Raw genomic sequence first — 13671 nt, forward strand, 5'->3', positions numbered from 1 at the left:
CATGCTCTGATAATTATTTGCAGTTCTAGTCCTGTATTACTGTTCACTTTTGTATTTTAAACTATGTACCATTGTTTCTTTTGATACACTGTAACCCCTCCCCCTCACACAATGTTCCATGTTTGGAATCAGTGAAGTATTTGTATAAATAAATAAATATTCACAATAGGCAAAAATAATGGGACCAGCAGATCAACTGTATTGCCACTCGAATGCCATTTTCCGAACTCTGCAAAGGCCATGCAGTGGAAGAGGAAGTTTACCAGTTCGTTAGGACACAGAAGGCCACAGCACTTCCTGTAAACACGCAGATAATTCAAAGCGCTGAGGGGATCAAAAGAGTGATAAACAAGTCTCCGGCAAGGAGGATGACGGCAAATGAATCAGTCAGGCTCATGACGAGCACAACCAGCATTCTTCTAAATAAACGTCGTTCTTGTTCAGGAGTGCACCCCCTGCCCCCTCTTTTTTTTTCTACCGCTTGAATTCGAATCTTATTTTCAGTCTTGCAATTTCAGGGGGTCGGCTTAAATTCGAGGTCGGCCTAGATTCAAGCAAATACGCTACCGACGTCCTGAATCAAAGTGAACCGAAAAGCAAGCATATTCAATTCATATTTGACATTTCAAATATTTACGCACCTCTGAAAATAATTAAATGAAATAAGAAGGGGCACACTAAACTAGGCTACTCACAGTATGCTCACACTGAAGCTTGTTCATACAGAACAGTGGTCACATGTACAGCTACTGCAACATCTGCTCTTATTCCTTCATGACAGGAGGTACGGACCTATACAAAAGTGTCCAGGCCACATAATGACCCTCTCCATTCAGAATAAAGAATCCTGCTCTTTGCAGCACGTGCACCCTGATTTCACTGCTTTAGGTCACTGCAATATTTATTTACAGCCTATTCAAAAATTTCCTGGTCCTATCAGTCCTCCCCCTCCCCCTTGCCATATGTCCGTCTCCACAACTGTTCAACTGTTGCTCTCAACAAACTCACCTGTACGTTGGCCTTGCGGATGCCGGTGGCATGACCAGCCACGAGACGCTCCAGGGTGGCTAGCTGTTCACGCAGCCGCTGAATGCGGACCTGGGTGCCACGCACCGCGGACTTCTTGGTTAGCACCTCGGCCCGAAGGGTGTCCATACGCTTCCCCTCCAGACGCAATGCTTTCCTGAACACAAAGCAAGCCATAGAGAAAATCATGTCACACATGAAGCGAATACTCAACACACTGCTGTAGCCATGATGGCATCTTTCTAACTCAGGAAGTAACACGAGGGGAAAAAGATGGCCACACAGTACGAAAGAGTACCAAACAAGGGTTAACAGAGAGTGTCAGTAAGAAAGCCCACGTTTCGACAGAGGGACTCGTCTTCATCTGGGCTGAAAATGAGTACCCTTGTCGAAACCTTGGCTTAAAAACTCATGCGACCTCTCGACCCCTGTTCGGTTCTTTTTTATGGTCTCAGAGGAGAGTCTCTCAAGATGCGGAATTACCACCCACATGTTGTCTTGGCTTCCTTGCCTTCTTCCTGCCCCATACGTTAGTTCATAGCTCCCTAAAGAAATGACCAAACTATTAACGACTGGTTGCAGAACGAGGTGGTCTGCTACACTGAAACCTTGTTATAGCAACCAAGCAAAAAGTCTGAAACAGTTTGTTACTATATAGCCAAAATATGCAATACAAATTTTGCCAAAAACACCCACAGGAGAACTGCTAATTAGTCAGTGAAGGAGAAATGGCAATTCCAACAGACGCTTTTCCAAAGCCGTAGTGCTGTGTCAAAGCCACTCGCGACATGGAATGCGACTGAAATTTACTGTGGAATTTGTATTCTTTGTATAATTTTGCGAATAAAATTCATGTTACGCCCCACGACTGTGACTGCAACGGCCCCATGGCCAACAGTATCTGTAAATAAATAAAAACAGCTGAGGCCACTCGAAATCAAGCACCACAAGCATTTAAGCATGCTTCCCCACACAGCATCCCAAACACACTGCAGAAGCAAGTCAAATGCCAACTTCGCTAGCCTCATCGCATTACAAAGGCACTGTGTGAGGAATGAGGCGCAAGGATGATGAAAGCTATAGATGAATATTGGAAGGCTACAGCAGACCATGCCGCTGGTTATGGGAAACTACTGATCGGTGCAAGTGGTGTAAACGGGCACTGACCACCCAACCACCAACTGGACACACTGCCATATCGCCCATGGTGCTGTCGACAAGTGAGAGTTGAAGCGTGAAATGCAGCACAAATGCTCACGGCACCTATCACCCGCGTATTGAGGCGAAGACTACTGCCTACCTCCTAATCAGGAACAGGTTACAACAGAATGAATGACCAAGCTGCCGGATACTAAATCATGGAACAATTAAACGCAGCCAATAATTCACACATCCTCATTTATCAATAAGGGAGTAATTATTCAAGACATCCACCCAAGCACAGCCATACAGCTACAAAGGAAAGCTGTACCGCTTTCTGAGAAACTTCAAAGAAAAATTCGCCCTGGTCCCGGGATCGAATCCCGACCACCGCCTTTCCAGGGCAGTCACTCTACCAACTGAGCTAACCAGGACAGCTAGCAGATCAGATGGTAGGGCGAGAGCGAATTGATCTATAACTCGAAGTGGGAATGGTGTTGATTGAATATTTAGGGGGATCCCCCATGGTGGAGTAGATTTGTAATAAGGGAGTAATTACTGATTGACAAGGAAAGCTATACAGATTTCTTAGAAACTTCATAAAAAATTTGTCCTGGTCCTTTGTAGCCATATAGCTGCGCTAGGGTGGATGTCATGAGTATTGCTCTCTTATTACAAAATCTACTCCACCTTGGGTGATTCCCCTAAGTATTCGACCATCCTTTCCATTCCATTAAGACTTGACTCTATGAGCAATGATGATGTGGTAAGTGCCAAAATACAGTGAGTAGAGGAAAGACATAGGCTGAAGCGTACATGAATTTACATGACAACATGACTTCCAAGAATATACTGCTGGGCAGAACTCAGTTCGAGCTGAGCAATCCTGACCAAGTAAAGGCAAGACGATGTCCATCACAGTAAGTACCAGTCAAAACCAGCACCCCATGGTTGCCGTTGTGACGTACAAAACAATGTGCAAAGGATTAAATGGTAGCATTTGTAGTAACCAGTCTGCAGAAGCAAATGAAATGATGCATGAAGTTCTCTTTCATTTCTCTCGAGATCCCCCTATAGTCCACGGAGCAAAACATAGAAATAACTATTCAGAGCGAGTGGTCTCAAACGAAGGGATGCGCGAATAGTTGAAATTTAAAATGCGAATCGAATACTTTTGTCATTCAATTCGTATTCAAAAAGTGCTGCTCGAAATTTGCGATATTCAAAAACTACCGAATACACTGAAAATTTTCAAATTCACCGCGGTTTCTCCCCACACTGCACACTTCCCCGCAATTCTTGACTCCATGGACCATGCTGTGAAGCATCCTCTGCTGTGATATCCTTTAGTGATATCACAGTTCATCAGGTTTTATGCAGATCCTTTCTGCACAGAAACCTGACATACAAAATCTTTTACAAAATTTTTACTCGGTTTGTCAGTAGGGCCTCAAACACTTTTGTGCAATTCTAGTTTAATCTTGTTTGCAAATACAATGTGAATTCTGAAGTAAATAAGAAAATAAGTCTAGTTATTTTTAAATTAATTTTTTTTTCTCTAATTGGATACTCGAATTCAGTTCGATATTCAAAGGCATTTTGCCCCCCATTCGCATTCTATTCGTACAACCCAATTACGAGTCAAATGTCCAATGAAAATGGCGTTAAACTTGTGACATGATGCGCTACGAATTCGTTATTCGCGTGATTTAGCCGCTTCTACAGAGGATATTTTTTTCCGCGTCAGCAGTAAACAGTTCCCCTTGCCATTTAGCTGCCGTGTGATGTCTGAAGTCACCAGGCTCGTGCAGCAGTGACGCTAGTGCGACACGTTCGTTTATACAATTTTTAGGCATTACTTAGAACCAAGTAAACAAGCACAGAAAGACATGTACAAGGACAATGTTTGTGCTGACCAAATTTTTGTTTTCACATATTTAACCCAACTTTCTGCTCTCAGTGGCCGTTTCAATCGAACCCATGTGAGAAAAAAAAATTCAAGGGGTGCACTTTTCTTTATGTGCAGTAATGCGAGAGGCTTTCGTTGACTTACGTGGATTCCGGATTGCATCGTTGGCTATGATTTGGATTAGGACTATGACTAATATTGCAAGTCATTATGCATTGTCATTGAGACGTATAGCCAATTAATCATGACTGGATTCAGTACTGGCTTGTTATGTGGATTCTGGATTGAATTATTGACTATGACTTGGATTCGGACTATGACTAATGTGACTAGTCATTAAAGCATTATAACCAAGCAATCATGACTGGATTTGGTATTTTGTCTTTTTTGGCATATGTGGATTGTGTTGGATTGGCTTGGGATCTGTCTTCTGGTCACGCATTCCGCAGACAGTCACTATCAACGCACGCTACTGATGAGCCAAGAAATGCTCTCGCATTGACAGAGTGTACCGTTCAGCATGCAGTGTATTCTCGAGGATCTCCAGCGACCGCTTGGCAGACGCCTGCTGCTTCAGCCGACGGGCCCGGATCAGCTGCTGCTGCTGTGCAGAGTCGCTGATGTCCGCCATGGGGACGGCCGAGCGCAGCTCTCGACGGGCAATCTCAGCCTTGAGACGGCGGTACTCCAGCTGCTGGGCCTGCGACAGCTTCATCACAGAGGTCGGTGTGGACGTAGCGGGGACAGCCGCTGCAACCGGCATGGGTGGCGCAGCCTGCGCAGCGAGACAGAGAGAGGCCAGAGTGCCGCTAAGTTGCAGTGACACATCAAGAGCACAGAACGCTACTCGAAAAACTGACAAAGTGTAACAAGGGCAGTACCGACTCAAATGAACGGGCATGGCGCTTCTTTCTACAAACCCCACACAAACCAAAAACTATCACAAGAATAACAACATTGGCACGAACGGTGAGATGAGGAACACTACGAGACGAACCGGATGTGTATCCCGATTACCCGATCCTAATGTGCTCCCGATTTTACTGCTCATGAAAATGAAAATAAATATCTGGTTATCAGGAGAGAAAAGGCACAGCACATCTCGCACTTGCTGGCCCTGGGTGAAGGGTTTAGGAGGGGAGCAAAAGGAGAAAAAAGCGTTCTAGTGGAAGGCTCCCGAATAATATCAAAAACTTGGGAACCTTCACCACATGCTGATGCCGCATAACGCATGGTTGTCTTCAACGTAAATGCAGCTGCCACAGAGGGAGTAGAACCCGCGTCCTCAGGTACAGTAGCCAAATGCCCTAGCCATCAAGCTACCGCGGAAAAACAGAAATGGAAAATAAAGAAACCTCTGCAGGTGCCTAAACCGAAGTTCCATACACAGTACGAACCCAAAGCTAATTACTAACTCCTAAATAAATAAGAAGCAGCATTATTTTCCATGCATTTTCCTTTGGACGAATAATACTCCTCGGCAATTAAGCTCTGTGAAAGACAAATTTTGCACAACAGTTGAATTAAATTTTGTTCTTGAATGCAATGTGGCATAACGCCTTCTTTTTTTTTGTACCATACTCGCCGCTTCATTCCACAGCTGCCCACCTAACAAACACATTTTCTTTACCATAATATTTAAATGAATTTTTGGAGTGAATTTATAGACCACGAGCCACGAGTCCATTCAACTACAGCATGCTTCCTGAAAAAAAAAAGCCCCCGCCAGCATCGGCATACCAAGCCAGCGGTATCCTTACATACCAGGGATTTCTGCCGTGCCTCTTTCAGCAGTTTGTCGAGGCCAACAGAGAAGAAGTTCTCAAAGGCTGGCACGGGCTCCTCCTCAGCCTCGATCTCCTCATCTTCTTCCTCAGACGTGGTATCATCCTCACCCAAGTTGATGACAACGGGTTCAGTCTGGAAAAACAGGAGATGGCGAACCGTGCATTCTCTATAGACGGTGCCTTTAAAAGTGACTCACAAGCCTCTCTCGAAAATAAGATTTGATAATGCCATATATAGAGCAGAATGAATGCCAGGAGCTTTTTATTTACACATTTATTTGCTTATTTCTTTATTTATTATTGCTGAAGGCCTTTCGGCCTTATTCGGGAATTTCTCCCCGCATTTTTTAAATAATGCATCAATGAGGTTTTACTGTGATTTTGGTGGCGTCTGCACACCTTACAAGATTCATAAATGTAAAAATGAAAAACATGATATACAGGATTCACTCATATACAGAATTCTCCACGTGGAGCAGTGCCATACCTTTTTGACATCCAGAAATGCAGCTTCCGCAGCCTTTGGCATTTGTCGCATCCTGGGTGTGACAAGAATGGCTGGCTGCATGCCCCTGGGAGTCTGGGCATCCTTGGGAGAAACTGCTCGGTTGGCTTCCTTGACTTCAACCGGAGGCTGCTACACCGCACACACAAACAAAAAAAGGAAAGTGATTTAAACCTGGAACGCGTCACCACCTCCCGCCGCAAGATATTCGCATCACAAGCCCACCGTCACAAATTACTGACACCACAAGCCGTCCATCACAAGCTCCTCGTACCAAGATGTTCACACAACAAGCCTTTCAGCACACCGATACTCATAAGCTTTATCTAGCTGCAATGACTTCAAAACTCGAAACCTCTGACCAGTGGCATAAACTTCAGTAATAAGCCGGAATATAGGTCGAGATTTTTTCTCGAAAAAAGCAAGCTAATGTCGCCCCTTGTCTTATATAGCGGTCTTTAGCAGCATTTGTGACACAGCCTGGCAACAAGTGGCATGTCTGCTCGTGAACGGACAACCAAAACTGTATCGACACCCTGCAGTTGCTTACACTTTGTTTTTCCGTCCCAAACGCATTTATCTCCGCATGCGCTCTTTCGTTCGACTTATGAAAGTATAAAATGCCTCTTTAGCAATGAATAACAGCACTCTCTCAATAACAGCAATGAATGGCCACTCTCTCAGCGACAGTTCGGTGTGCAGTGCCTCGGACAAGATCAGCTGTTTGCATGCAGCCTATTATGAAATGCTGCATAAGCAACATGCTTGGTGGAACTAGATAAAAAAACTCTGGAAGGTGGCGAGCAGCATCGAACCATCTTCCGACGATGCTGCTGAGATTATTTTGATCGTTTCGAAGTTTGGAGCGAGATCGTAGCTCCGGTGATGCAGGGACACAGCCAATGTAAGTACATGCGCTTCTCCACTTTTTTCTTCTATCTTTTTTTTTTTTTCACTTCAAGGTAAGGGGGTTAATAATATGGTTTACACGGTACTATATCAGGCCTCACAGAAGCGTAAACACGACTGCAAGATTTCTCATGCAGAGATCACAACAGAAATTCAGTGGGCTAAATTTTTACAGCACCCTTTTGCCGCAGCATGCCTGCCATAGTAAGCAATGCAAAATAATGGAACTAACCATGGCAAGAGGAGTGGCACTGTTCAACAGAGAGAGGGGTGTTCGGTGATTGGCACGTTGCTGAAGCGACGGTGTCTGCTGCTGCAGCTGCTGTGGAAGTTGATGCAGCTGCTGCTGCTGGGCTTCAGGAGTTTTTGGCTTGTGTCGTCTCTGCAGCACAGCCTGAAGCAACTGCGCGCGAAGGACCTCTTCGTCTTCATCATCACTTCCACCTGTCACCTCTGCAAAGATAAACACACACAGAGAACATGCCTTAACGAAAGGGGTGGCAGAAACAACTTCAACGAAACACCAAGGGTAAATCCTTCACGGAGAATAAATACTAACACAGTCGACAACTATTACAGGGCAGGGAAAAGCATGGAAGTCGTGAAAGTAGCAACAGAAAGCATTCACACAAGATCTTTAGTTTTAACAACTGCAAGCTCCAACTAAACAGTTGCAGCTAAGAAATAAAATGTGAGGTCATCACATTGTTACGAAGGTGACCCTGAGGCCACAAGGGACAGAGAAGGTCTTGGAAACGTTTTCCTTATTATTTAACATATCTTGATGAAACATGATATGGCAAATATCATGTCCATTTCTTACAGGCCATTATGGTAATTCCTCTTTAAAATGACCTCTTTTAGGAACATGCATACATTTAAAAAGGTCCACTGCACATACTAAAGCTAACGAATATCATGTAATGTTATTTCCTTGATCACAAATAAATACCAAAGGTAGAAAGAAAAAAAGTGTGTGGCAAAAATTAGGCAAAATTTAGTCTAATTGCTAATATGCCACAATTAAAAAAAAAAAAGAAAGCTTTAGGATGTGCAGTGGACCTTTTGAAATGTCTGCATGTTCCTAAAAGAGGTCTTTTTTAACAGGAAATTACCACAAAAGGCCCGTACAAAACGACCTAATTGGGACAGGTATTTTGCTATATCTTCAACTTGAGATGAGATATTTGAAATCTAAATGCATATTTAAAATCAGCATCCCACTCTGCACTTGCATGGTAAGTGTCAGCAAAATATGTTGAAAAATAAAAAGGTTTTTTTAAGACCCCCTACTCTTTAGAGCAGTGTCCCATGGAACATGCATGCAGCAAAGGATTTGTCGTTTTCACCACCTTTGTGACAGCTGATGTGAGTGAAGGACAGTGACTAATGGGATACAAATGTCCATGTCGCTACTTCTGGGGTATTATCGCCGAGTGCGAGAGGCATCCCAGCTGACCACCTCCACACCACTGTATCTTCAATGACCCCAATGGCAAGCTTAAAATAGCACTAGTAACTGTACTTTCACTGAGGACAAAGCAGAGAGCCATACAGTGGAAAATGGTAGGTGTAACGTTAAGAGATAGGAAGAGTACAGAGCAAATCGGGAAATAACTCGAGTTGATGACATTCTAGTGAAATTAAGAAAAAATGGGCATGGGCAGGGCACGTAGTTCAAAGAGAGGGTAACCGATGGTCGCTTAGGGTAACAAACTGGATTCCAAGGGAAGGAAAGTGTAGCAGGGCCGGCCAAAAATTCGATGGGAGGATGAGGTTAGGAAGTTTGCAGGGGTAAATTGGATGCACCTAGCACAGGACTGAGTTAATTGAAGGAAAAATGGTAGAGGCCTTCACTCTGCAGTGGTTATAGTGCGGCTGATGATGATGAGCTCTGTGACAACTCTGTGGACAAAAAGTTTGGCCACAGCAAGGCCAGGCTCCTGGCCGCTTGGCAAGTTTCTTTCACCACAGTGACTTCATATCCTTGCTACAGCAGCTGACGCCTGAGTTTCTTGCAACTAAACGTTCCTAAAAAATTTGAGGTAGTCAAGAAAACGGTTTTTCCTTAACTTCCAATGCTGAATTTCGGGAGCCGATTAAATTATGAGATTAACAATATGCTATATCTCTATGAGAAAATTAATAAACTGCATGTGGAGACTAAATAATAAACTGCATGTGGAGACTAAATATGACTGCGTAGGAGCTCTGCCGCTTTCTGTCCATAGCCAGAAAAAGTTGTCACGGAGTACAGTGCAAGATAAAAACGCAAACTTTGGCACGAAGGCTTGTCACACCACAATCAGTCACTTGCGTAGGGTGGCGATGCCTGTATGTCATCTTAGTAGAAGCCGCTTGGCACCGGAGAGTTTGTTATATATCCACCACATGGACAGTGGTGTCCAATGCACGAAGCAAATAAGGCGTATTTCTGCTAAGAATATATAGGACGATTTCAGCGCAAGTAATACATTACCAAGACCTGTGCTTGCTATATCAGAGATCGACACAGTGAAGAGCCCTTCCTTGATGCAAGAGGCCAGTCCTCGACTCTTTATGAAATTAACGAGCACAAAACAATTCTATACCCTGGACAACAACATGGGCCAACAGTCACTCATTTCTGCCATAAAATAACAACTAATTTTTCAAAATCTTTCATAACAACCTGAAGTTGAAATCGAGAAACCACAGCTGATTTTTAGCCCCCCCCTCCCCATCAAATCAATGTGTAGCTTATTAGTTATATTCACCTCGCAAATTAGTATGCTAACTTCATCCCATCTTCGAAAGGCACAAGTACAGTCTTGGTCAAAAGTCCTGAAGCCAAAAGATTTCCCTTTCAGCCGCAAAATAGAGCCACGACGTCATCATTAAAAGCCGAAGGGGCCTCAAAACGTTGTGAAATGGTTGCTTGTCAAAGCAAGAACATATCTCATAGCATTTCACGACCCATTAGTCTTCAACGATGCCATGACGGCTTCATTTTTCAGCTGAGACTAAAATAATTTGGCTTTAGGACTCTTGACCAAGACTGTACTTTCTTGATCTGCTGCCGAATATACTCCTGAGAGCATAAGCTAAAAGTCAGTTAACAGTAAATCTGGCACGGCCACAGTACCAAGGGCAGGGGTCTGCGCTCCATCGTCGCTGTCCACCTCCATCTCGACCGATTCGTAGTTGTCCCCGCTCTGCTGCAGTGGCTGCTGATGGCTGTTTGGCAACGGAATGCTCTGCAAACACAGGGGAAAGGAGGAGGCCCAGTCAACGAGCAAGTGCCCCTGTTAAGTACGCCCCCCTTTTCAATCATAGAGTTAATACTACTAAGACTAGAGCGAAAGTGATGGCAGCACTCCCATGTAAACCCTCTCCACTCCTTTGCTAATCGTTTTCACAGCCATGATGGTACTTCTCGCAAGCTACAACTGCGTACAGCCAGCGCCCTCTAGTGCTAGGTACAGCAGACGAAATGATACAAAACTATCGCAAGTACGCTTTTATCAGCCTTTATATCAAATTTTACGAGTGTAAGAAAATAAAATGTGAGAACCTTTTTTTTTTACTGACTTTAATGCTTTTGAGCTTTTGTGGGAGAAAGCAAAAATAATCAATAGAAGTACCACCATGGCACCACACGTGTAGCACAACCTCCGCGCCGCGTTTTACCCCCGTTTTCAATAGTTTGAGATGAGATCACTGCAACTGTGGTGCACTGCTTGAGAATTAACGATGCACGCTAAGATTCGGGAACACCGAGTTACCTTGCACAGACTTATTTACAAGCTACATGCAAAGACTGTGCTGGAATTTTGTCTATTAATAAGGCCGCGGAACTGATGAACCGTGCTCTGGCAGGAGAAAAAAAACTGCATTCTTGGAGTACGCTCAGTGCTGGCAAAAAACAAAGTTCTGAAGCAAATGAGCCAAAATATGGATTGTAAAGAGGCACAAACCGCATTTCAAAGTATAACTGCTTCAATCCAAAACCTTTTGACCCCAGGTGTATATCCTGATAAAAATACATATACAACTATACGTATAGTGCAGTTTGACAAAAACAATCGAGGTAAAAAGAGCTCTTTCTTTGCACTTGTGCATTCACGCTTAGCAACAACACAAGGTAACACAGCTATGAAGCTAGTCCATCACCATGATGACCACCATTCCAACGATGGAGTGCAACCGAGGTACCCAAATACGGCTACCAAGAGAGAATTCTACTTCTCGAAAAATGCAATATACCCAAATTTTTCCTCTGCATACTATGCACTCTTAGCTTGTCAGTAAAAATCTCACCATCATGGTTGCCAACACCACTACAATGAGGCAACCAATTACCTGCTGGCCTCGTTGCATGCTGTGCCCATGTCCATTTCGTGACAATATTTATGAGACCTTTAAAATCCGTTTCTTTTTTTCTAACCCCTTCCGCTTTCTTTCTGTCCCTTAACGTTACACTTATTGTTTTCCCTCCCACCGCTTGCTGCACTGTCACCAATTTCATTTTAAAACTTTTTATTAACCTCCCCAGTTTGTCGCCAACATCAAAGCCTCACTAGAGAACCCCATCACAGCACTTACGTCAAGAGACAGCATGGTAGGTGCGACGGCATCGCCAACGACCACCACCCCTGCGCCGCCAAGAGGGGTTCCAGTAGCCGCGGCCTTCGCCTGGTCTTGGCTGGCATTGGCCTGTGCGTAGGCAGTCCGCTTCCGTTTGAGCATGCGCATGTACTCGCGCTTGAGTGCCTTGAAGGCCTCCCAGTTGTCGTAGCATGGGTGGCGCTTCCACTTGTGGTAGGCGCGGTCCTTGCGGCGCATCTGCTGCGTCAGCTCCCGATCGTACCACGGGTGGCGCTGGCCTCTCTTCAGCTGCACGAGAGCAACGACGAAAACATGCAGCATGAATTGAAAAGAGCTCGGAAAAATGGAAAGACGGTATACAGAAATCTGCTCTTTTTAAGTTCCCAGAATTTCCTTCGTGTTCCATGGCTATTTCAGTCAATTCCAACCATAGAAGAAGCGAGAAAACTCAGTGGCCAATGAAAATGGAACATATGTAAGATATGCAAGTTTGCATGAAACTGAAATAAAGATTGATTGATTAATTGATGGATTTATCTATGCACAGCAAGAAAAAAAAGGCTATTTGCTGAAACTGCAAACGCTGCAATACAAATGAGATCGATGCATATGTAAGTTTGCATGTACAAATTGAAATAAAGATTGACTGATTGATTGATTAATTGATTGATTGATTGATATATGCAGAGCAAAAAAAAGAAATAAGACTATTTACTGGAACTTCAAGTGCTGCAATGCAAATGAGATCGATGCTACCAGAGAGCAAGCTTTTTCAGATAGATTTAGGTGCCATACTAGGGCAGCTTGGGCCCCACATGAAACGAAAGAAGTGCCGAAACTTTGTACATTTCCAGCTGGGACTTATTATCGAACAAAAAATGCTTTTCGACATAGGTATGTTTGTCATTCTGCACCAGCCCACATTTACTAAGGAGTGTGGCAACCTGTAGAAAACCAACCAGCTATACAGTGCTCATCATTTCGTGCACAACAGAACAGCTAGAACAGATAGGATACCATGCATTGTGCGCGTCAGAAGTGAAAACATGTCCCGTCAGTGTGAGTGGACCATGTTTTGGAACTCATAGTAACATTGAAATTCGCTGACAACGACTGTGTTAATTTCACTTTTTTAGTTGAATTCGCCCCATTTTTGATAGCATCCTTGACATTTTCAGGTTTTTTTCCAGGTATAGTTTTCCTGACTATTGAAGGTTTCCCACGTCTCTCAAAACCCTGGGTAATGGTTTCATTTCAAGATCGGAAGGCGTGAGCAAGGAAACCAGGAAACGCTAACCTTAATGCCCAGGCAACAGTAATTTCAGAAAAAGAAACACAAACTTCCAATATTTTACCACCACGGCAATTGTTACATTGTAGAGCGGCAATACATTATAATAGATTCATTTAAAAATTGAAATTTTTGTGCAACTAAAGCTATCAAGTAATAATTTCAAACTTCTAAGAACAATTATACTGCACAAAAATGTGCAACCACATGCTATAAATAAGAAAACAGCAAAGTGCAGAAATGTTCCACAAAACAGTAAAATACTGGAGCATTTCGTCGTAAAGGCTAGGTTTTGTCGCAGGACTTCGCATTTTTTTATGGCTGGATACTGATCATCTCTTGATACTGCGCCTGAAGATATACATAGGAAGAACTGGAATACTTCTGCAATCATAAATTAAAACTTTTCATATTTTTGCATCCAGTGTCCCTTGTGATACTCAGGGTATCACTGGGTTAACAGAAATTTACAAGGAAAAAGAACCAAAGCCACCAATTTTTTTGTGAGCGGAACTGC

The 13671-nt window shown here is 43.6% G+C and overlaps 1 protein-coding gene across 3 annotated transcripts in view; it reads right to left on the reverse strand.

Annotated features, from left to right (window-relative positions):
- The window catches only part of LOC146173540 (uncharacterized), a 60888-nt gene that overhangs the window by 38227 nt on the left and 8990 nt on the right, over window positions 1–13671 (reverse strand). For 2 of the 3 annotated variants that reach the window (XR_014701897.1, XM_084583741.1), the window contains exons 7-13: window positions 11861–12151; window positions 10401–10512; window positions 7509–7729; window positions 6350–6499; window positions 5840–5995; window positions 4588–4850; window positions 1009–1183 (exon numbers count right to left, since the gene is read on the reverse strand). Coding sequence is in view for 2 of the 3 variants with exons in the window: in XM_084583741.1 (XP_084439867.1) it covers window positions 1009–1183; window positions 4588–4850; window positions 5840–5995; window positions 6350–6499; window positions 7509–7729; window positions 10401–10512; window positions 11861–12151 (1368 nt within the window). In the remaining variant the exon portion in view is untranslated. The remainder of the gene's footprint in view (window positions 1–1008; window positions 1184–4587; window positions 4851–5839; window positions 5996–6349; window positions 6500–7508; window positions 7730–10400; window positions 10513–11860; window positions 12152–13671) is intronic. The other variant, XM_084583742.1, reaches the window with a different exon arrangement.

The sequence above is a fragment of the Amblyomma maculatum genome, chromosome 11 (genome assembly GCF_055883805.1).
Source record: "Amblyomma maculatum isolate TAMU_Amacu chromosome 11, ASM5588380v1, whole genome shotgun sequence".
In the NCBI taxonomy this organism is placed as follows: domain Eukaryota; kingdom Metazoa; phylum Arthropoda; class Arachnida; order Ixodida; family Ixodidae; genus Amblyomma; species Amblyomma maculatum.